The following is an 8,537-nucleotide window of genomic DNA, read 5'->3' as shown; positions in this document are numbered from 1 at the left end:
CAGTTTCTAATCGTTGCTGGCCTTCCATTTCTAGATTGTGTGGACTATGAACCTCTGTCATCCTTATCATGTCATGACAGCTGGGAGCAGTGAGAATGATATTGCATCTGGAGGTTGGGACAGACCACAGGGGCTCCCTGGCCCACTGTGACACTCTGATAGCTAGCCGCTGTAATACAATTTTCTGCCCTGAGTTTTAGGTGTGTGGGAAAGAGAGGCAAAGCAAGCCTATGTCGGAGTTTGAGGTTGAGACGACTTTGCTTGTTTATATTTTGACTAATCTATTTTCATTGTAATACATGTTACAGTCCCCGTTCCTATTTCATCTGTCTGTTTGTAGTTGAGATTTTCCAAGAACAGAAGGGCACCCAGCCAGTAATCACCGCTAGTGTGTGGGGTAATTAGGTGGGATATCTTTGGGCACTGAATCATTTTAACACTAATGCACTGTGACTGGGCACTTCTGTAGTTAGCCAGGTATGAATGAACCCCCAGCTTAGTGTCTAAGTGAAGACTTCTAAAATTCCTTACAATAGGAATAAAAGTTGTATATATTTTTAAAATCACAAAATAAACTTTTCCACTGTGAATATTTGAGCATTTGAAATGATGGGATTATGCTGGGCGGTGGTGGCGCAAGCCTTTAATCCCAGCACTCGGGAGGCAGAGGCAGGCGGATCTCTGTGAGTTCGAGACCAGCCTGGTCTACCATAGCTAGTGCCAGGACAGCCTCCAAAGCCACAGAGAAACCCTGTCTCAAAAAACCAAAAGAAAAAAAATAAAGGATTCTTATACTTGAACATTTCTTTAATAAATTCAGTAATTTCTTTGAGTGGTATTTCTATTTTACCAGGTATTTTAAGTCCTACATAAAATGTGGCCAGGTCATATTTAAAGGCCTCTTCTTTTTTTTCAGCTCTCGCAGCTGATCGTCAATGCAGGAGGCGTGGCTGCAGTGATCGACTGCATTGAGTCCTGCAAAGGGAACATCCGGCTGCCTGGCATCATGATGCTGGGCTACGTGGCTGCTCATTCTGAGAACCTGGCCATGGCCGTGATCATCTCCAAGGTTGCTGCTTGCTTCGTTTCTCCTAGCCATTGTGGTAGGACATGCTAAGACAGCCATAGGCTGACACCAAAGAGGAGCAGCGAAAGAATTGCCTCCATGTTGTTTCATTGCTAATGCCAGTATTTATTGGTTTGTTTTCCAGGGGGATCTTTAACAAAAGGTGTAAGTTACAGAAAATGTACAGCTTTCCACATTACTGTAATCTGTCTTTAAATATATATATGCATATATATACATATATATATCTTGAAGGATTGATTGTGCATACATGCAAAAGCACACTATAGTTGAAAACATCATTTAAATGACTTTCCCACTTATCACTTTCACGCACCTCAGAGGTCTGGGTATTCCTCCTGTTCCTGTCATTTGGATAAGGAGATGGTGCTGGCTAGTTCTCATTCAGATGTAGTCAATCAATCAGAGGGCACAGCTGATGGCAGAATTTTTGTTATTTCATGTTCTGGGATTTAAACCTTTTTTCAATTACAGCTTTGTAGGAATCCACCCTATAGTTAGCCTTGGCCCATAGTAGGTGCTCACAAAATATGTTGGTATATAGACATGGGTTTCCTGAAGACCACTTCAAAGACTATGTGCTCACACTGTGTGTGCAGCCCTCTAGGGGGTAGGGTTCTTATCAGCATAGAAAACCTGCTGCTGCTTGTTAAGCAGAAATGGGGATCTTTTTTCCCTTGCTAACCCTCAGGGTACAGAGGAGCCCACGCTCTTGGTTTCTTCCCTATTCCACAGGGATGCTCTGTGGTACTGAGCTCTCCCATCCTGCCTGTCTTTTGTTCTCTGTCGCTACAGACGGCAGCGATGACTAGAGCAGTGCCAGTGCATTTGCAGGGGTCATTAGGGACGTGTTTGGGATTTGGTCCTTGACTCCTTTGTCAGGAAGATTCCTCATCAGAAGAACGAAGAGCGCAGTGGCAGTTGCTTGCCTTTTTGAATCTGGCCAGGACACTCTCTTTGGTGGAGGGCTGCTGCCGGTCTCTCCCGGTGTCTGAGGCAAACTGCACAGCAGTGAGGCATTTTCTCCGTGTCCTCTGAGGTGCCTCAGGAACCAGTCGATAATGTGGACTGTTTGTGGCAGGCACTCTGCTACCTCTGCAGCAGGCATGCTCCTGGGCTCATTTGAGTATTCACAGTTGGGGCCAGTAGTGGGAACATGGGGTGAGGTGCAAGGACCATTTGCTGCTCCTCAATTCATTCCGTCTTCCTCAATCTTACGTCCTACACACATGGGTCTTTACAAAGTTACTCCACCCCTGCAGCTGTGACCTTTTCTATTGTGGACACACCATTTTAGTGCTTGGAAAAGGGCAGACATGGAAACATGGTAAGTGTCACAAAACCTGATGCAGAGGTGGGTGGGGCAAAGAAAAAATTAAAAGACATGGGGAAGGCATATATGATGGTCTTGACCTTTGCCACGGCAGCATGAACATGTGATACTGGTTCTTGCAGCATTAATTTTGAAACAATTACTATCATCTCAAACTAGCTAAAAAATTATCTCTGTACAAAATCTAGAATTAAAATTTAATATGTTTATTTGATTCTTCCTTAGGTATATAAACTGTTTTTTTTTGAGACCTTTGATGATAATGTTTTTATTATTTAAATAAAATTCGAGTCTAAAACGCAAAATGCACACATATGCCACCTGTGTAACAAAAGCAGCCTGGCCATATTCACGCCGTGAAAGCAGCAGAGCTGTCATTACAAAGCCGACCAAAACCACTGGAAAAGTCTGTGTATTTCAGGAGCTATTATGCTAGTGGAGTATGTTCCGTGTAAAGGGCACTTAGAGTGGCTTCATATCCATTTGATCTTTGTTTGGTGTAGTTATTTGATTTTCAGATTGCTGTACTTGGGGCGCACATGTAGCTGAGGGCTGAACCGAGGGCTGTCCTCAGTCTTTACTCTTAAACAAAGGAAAATAAATGTTCAGATCCTACACATTTCAGTTTGTCACCATAAAACGGTTTTGCCTGGACGGAGGCTTTCCTGTTGTTTGCTTCAATGTTCCTCTGTTTGGGGGGTAGAAGCTAGTAGAGACATCCTTACTCAAGCTGGATTGTTACAGGTAATTAAGGCAGTTTAGTTCTAGTCATTTTATTGACTTCAGAAATGACTGCCCTTGTGATGTGCACATTTATCGAACCATTTAGGAAGAAAAAGAGATCAAGGCTGGAGTGATTTCTTCTAATGCCCGAGAGACACAGAGGCTCTTTAATTCCGCTCTACATTTAGAACCCTTGCTCTTTTGATCCCCACTGCAGGGTGTGCCCCAGTTGTCAGCCTGCCTGTCAGAGGAACCGGAAGATCATATTAAAGCCGCGGCAGCCTGGGCTCTAGGACAGGTTGGGAGACACACTCCGGAGCACGCACGGGCTGTTGCCCTCACAAACGTTCTGCCAGTGCTGCTGGCTTTGTACCTGTCTACAGAGAGCTCTGAGGACCTGCAGGTGAAAGTAAGGGCTGCTTTGAACTGGCTTGGGCGAGACTGGGTAGATGCTAACTTAGTCTTTACAACATGTGATCCAAATATTTAAATACTTTGATTTTTGATGGACTGTGTTACTTTTCTGAGTCAGAAAAAATACAAATCTGCCAGAAGAATGGGTAACTCATCTCTGGAAACTGGTTACCCTTGTCTCAACAGTTAGTGATGTATTCTCAAGGAAATCTTGTACAGAAAACAATTGGTTGTGAAGTGGATGTCATGTGCATTCTATATTACTGTTGACATTTTCTGTGAAATAGCAATGGGAGAATAATACAATTTTTGAATTTGGATTTGCTAGGGAGTACTCTGTCCCATTTACTTTTAAAAAACAAAGTCTAACAGAATTTAAGTTGCTCTTCAGAGACGTAACTAGTAAGAGAATATTCCTGAAGCTTTAATTTACTTCTTCTAACTTCAAGGATGCCTGATCTTTCAATTGTCTTATTTCTTTTTAAAATGTGTATAAGGTACATTAAAGTAAATATTCTTGAATCTTGTATTTTTTAAAAGGCAAGTTTTATAAGAAAACTATTACTGGCTATCAAGGTGGTTCAGAAACATAGACTACTTAATAATTCTAAAATTTTAAAGAAATATTTTATAGCATACATACTAGGAAAATATGGAGGTCTTTGAACTGATGGGGGACATTGACATCAAGGAAGTAATTCAAAATAAGCTGACCATGGCCAACTGGATGGCTTAGGGGGTAAGGTGGGCACTGCTTGCTACCCCTCATGGCCTGAGTTTAATCCCCAGGACTCACATGGTGTAAGAAGAGACTCTGAATCAGGCCACGACACTTACTGAGCCCCACACACTTGCTGCAGGCACAAGCTCACACCCCCACCCCACTAGATAAATAAATAAATGTAATTAAAACCCCAAATAAAATCAATAATAGTAGAGTGCATGAAAGTTTAATTAGATAGATAAATTAATGAGCAGTAAAACATATTTACTGAACGTAACTTTGGATGACAAGGTAGGAAGTTCTCACATTTTTATGAAAGTAAGTTTATCTAGTTATATTTATATGCTAAGTTTTATAAACTGATTTCCAAAAGTAAGATTTTTCTTAGTAGTTGTAACATTTACCAGATCAAATCAATGGTTTAGAGCTGGGATTAGTGGCTCATGCCTTTTACTCCAGCCCACAAGAGGCAGAGGCACTCAGATCTCTGTGAGTTCAAGGCCAGCCTGATGTACATAGTAAGTTCCATGACAGCTAGGGTGACACAGAGAAACTGTCGTTAAAAAAAAACCTAACCAAACAAACAAACAAAAACCAAAAGCCAAACAAAACAAAACCCTGTCTTAGGATTTCTACTGCTGTGAAGAGACACAAATGACCATGGCAACACTTATGAAGGAAAACATTTAATTGGGTGGCTTACAGTTCAGAGGTTCAGTCCATTATCACCATGACAGAACATGATGGTGTGTAGGCAGGCATGGTGGTGGAGAAGGAGTTGAGAGTTCTACATCTTGATCTGAAGTCAATAGGAAGTGAACTGAGACACTGGGTACAGCTTGAGCAAAGGAGACCTCAAAGCCCACCCCACAGTGACATATTTCCACTCCCTGTGAGCTTTTGGGAGGCAGTTACATTCAAACTACCACAACCGCCCCCCAAATGCAACCCAACCAAACCAAACCAACCCCCCACAAAAAGAAAAGAAAAAGAAAAGAATAGGTTTAGAGCTCCCCTCATGACCATAGCGTTGAGGTAATGTAACAAGTTAGCAATAACTAGCTGGCAGAGACTGACAGTGGGCCCTCCCTAGTCTTTTCCAGTTAAAGGGTTATCTGATTCTTTGAATTTTTTTGTGAGAAACCCCAGCTACATTTGCAGTTTTGATCTGTTCAGGTATGGCTGATTAATGTAATTAACAGTAATAATAGCTTGAGAAACCTGGGCAATGTAGTACTTGGGTAGCCTCGTATACTTTGTATATACTTCTAAGTGGTGCTAGGGATTAACCCCAGGGCTTGGTCAAGTCAGGCATGTAAGCCTTCGATCACTAAACTATGTCCCCTGCCAATATAATTTGTTTTTTCTAATGAATTACTGTGACATTATATTGTATAAATATCCACTGAATAAAACCGTTACTTTTTAAGGTAAGAAAACCTTTATTCTGTTTTAATTCATCAAAGATGGTTTTGTTAGGTTAACTAACAAAAGTTTCTTTTGATACAGTATTTACTTTCAGGAAATATAGTAGGCATTAAATGTAAGAAAAGAACCTTTAGTAATTTCCCTGGCAACAAAGCCTTCCCAAACCTTGTTCATCTGAATAGCTTCTTACTGTAGGGGTTCCATCCCTTTTGTTCTTCTGCAGGGTCTGGGAGCATATAGCTGCTGCTTTAGACTGGAGTCCGTCAAGTCTGTTCCATTTAACACTAGCTCTGTGAGACAATAGCATTAGAAACTGTCTAGTGGCCTTTCTCGTTTGTTCCTCTGTGGCAGCTTTCAAAGAATAAAGTTACCTCACTCTTCTTTCTGTCCCAAAGGCAGGTCAGCTTCTGTAAGCACTGGTTAATTGGTTCTAATCTGGGAGAGCCTGTAGCAGCCTCTTGGAATTTCTCCTGTGTGGTCACTGTTTGCTGTCCCTATGTCATTCTAATATCTTAATAAAGAGTGAAAAGTGTGTTATCTGATAAGATCATCTATTATACTTTCTTTAGAGGCATCATGCTGAAATAAATGCTTTAGCTCATGTTGGCATTTGAATTGTTATGAAACTTCCTAGGTCGTTTATTCCACATAGCTTTCATGTGCTTGTAGTCATGGCTCTCATTGCATTTTCAGTAGCTTTGTTGAGATGTAATTTATGCAATTTACCCATTTAAAGTATAAGATTCAATTGTTTTTAGTGTATTTACAATTGTGAAATCATCACCACAAATTAATTTAAAAAAATTTCCCCCTTCATCAGTCATCATTCCACATCTCTTCTGCCTAAATCCAGACAACTGTTGATTATCTTTCCATCTCTCTGGATTTGCCTCTTCTGGGCATTTCATTTAAAGGAATCTTAGGATATATGTGTCCTTTTATGCCTTGTGCCTTATTCCCTAGTCTGAGGGTGTTTTCTTAGTTTGATTTTTAATGTGTATGGATATGTTACCCAAATGTGTATCTGTGTACCATGTGTACCTTGTGCCTGAGGAGGCCAGAGAGGGCATCAGATTCCCTAGCACTGAATTACCAGCCATTGTGAACCACCATGTGAATGCTGGAATCAAACCTGGGTCCTCTAGAAGAGCAGCTACTATTAACCAGAAGCTGTCTCTCCAGCCTGTAACCTGAGTTTTGGGATAGATTCTTTTGTGTAGGGTATATCAACCCTTTGTGTCTCTTTATTGCTAGATAATATTTCATTGTTTATCCATTCCTAGTTGGTAGACACTGGGTATGTGCACACACATACATGCATATATGTACTAATGATACATTTCTAAAAATTAAAAAATACATCTACATGAAAGCATATGAAAATAGCTAAAGAGGACCCAGGCCTGCTCATTTTTATACTGGGTCATTTATCTGTTAATTATTACAGCTCAGAGGTAGGCAGGTAAGCAAAACCTTAACCAACTAATGTTTATTTCATTTTAGACATGAAATTATTATTATTATTATGTTGATTATTATAACATATATTCCTATCTAAGAGTATAGTTATAAATTGTCTATCTTTCAGATTGAGGACAGTAATTTCAATGAACTTCTGAGTTTATTACATTGCATTTTAGAGCTCTTGACTAATGTCTTGATTGTACATCATCGACTTGGAATGATCAGAGTTAGAGTAGGGCTGTCTGTAAGGTATGATTGATATAATCTGTGCTATTACAGCTATTTGGCCTTGTTAGCAATGGCAGTTAAGTTAAATTTCTTGGTCTGCTAAGGTCATCGTGGTCTTAAGATGGCTTACAAAGGGACGGTATAATCAGGTGTGTTGGAAGCTGGGGTTTAATTTTCAACCTATACTACTTGTGGGCTAAGTTCTACATTCGTTATTTAACCTATGCAACAGTGGTTTTGGTAAAATGTATTAGGAGATAAGGATGTGTAAGACTTCTTAGTATAGGTCTCTAAAGAAAACCTAAAATTCAAGACATCATTTGCTGATAGCACAAATCTGATAAATCTGAATATGACTACTATTTATAAAGCCCATGATGGATGTAAAAATCAAAATGGTCCTTCATTTCAAGATTATTGCCAGACATACAATAACAAAATCAGAAGACCAAATTGGCTGTGGCTTCAGAGGAAGAAAAGAACAAAGTCCATAAGGCATCTCAGATGCACAGCACACACGAGATGTGGGACTCTAGAGAGTTCCAATGTGAAGGGGATGCCATGTCATACAAAGAAACAGAATCACAACCAGCTATGGTTGCAGCAGTGTTCTGTAGTCACATTGGGCTCTTCAGCCACATACAGGAGGGGGACAGCAGTGTGGTATCAATTTAAAAGAAGGAAGAGTGTTGGTAGGAAGTAGAGGTAGGAATGGTGCCTATGTTTTGAGGAGTGACTCAGTTGACAGTTGGTTCAACAACTGAGTAGATTCTGTTTTGCTTCTACTTGAGAATGGGTCAATTTCTACCCATGAGCTATAGCAGTGTCTACAAATGCACTCTGAATAATTTACATACTAGCATTTTTCAGGGCATCTATATTAGCATGAAATCTTTTAGGCAGTATAGAATACCTATACTATATAGGTAACATAGAATACTCTATAATAACTATTATCTAATAGTTGTTGATTAAGACAAATAGGGTGCTTTAGTTATCTGTTTAATAGCTACACGTGTAACGTATACACTTATTTATACTTATACATGTTAATTAGCAGTGTATAAGTAGACTTTATAATTTCAATGCCCTGTTATATATTTAAGAGTTCAGTGACTCACTGCATAGTTTCAAAT

General features: G+C 40.0%; 1 protein-coding gene across 2 annotated transcripts in view; it reads left to right on the top strand.

Annotated features, from left to right (window-relative positions):
• Spag6 (sperm associated antigen 6) overlaps nucleotides 1-8,537 on the top strand; it is a 62,066-nt gene that overhangs the window by 44,190 nt on the left and 9,339 nt on the right. For both annotated transcript variants that reach the window (XM_005082708.4, XM_021234441.2), the window contains exons 7-8: nucleotides 917-1,069; nucleotides 3,361-3,552. In XM_005082708.4, the coding sequence (XP_005082765.1) occupies nucleotides 917-1,069; nucleotides 3,361-3,552 (345 nt within the window). The remainder of the gene's footprint in view (nucleotides 1-916; nucleotides 1,070-3,360; nucleotides 3,553-8,537) is intronic.

This window comes from Mesocricetus auratus, unplaced genomic scaffold (genome assembly GCF_017639785.1).
Source record: "Mesocricetus auratus isolate SY011 unplaced genomic scaffold, BCM_Maur_2.0 Super-Scaffold_100013, whole genome shotgun sequence".
NCBI classification, from domain to species: domain Eukaryota; kingdom Metazoa; phylum Chordata; class Mammalia; order Rodentia; family Cricetidae; genus Mesocricetus; species Mesocricetus auratus.
This window is presented reverse-complemented; position numbering and strand designations above follow the sequence as displayed.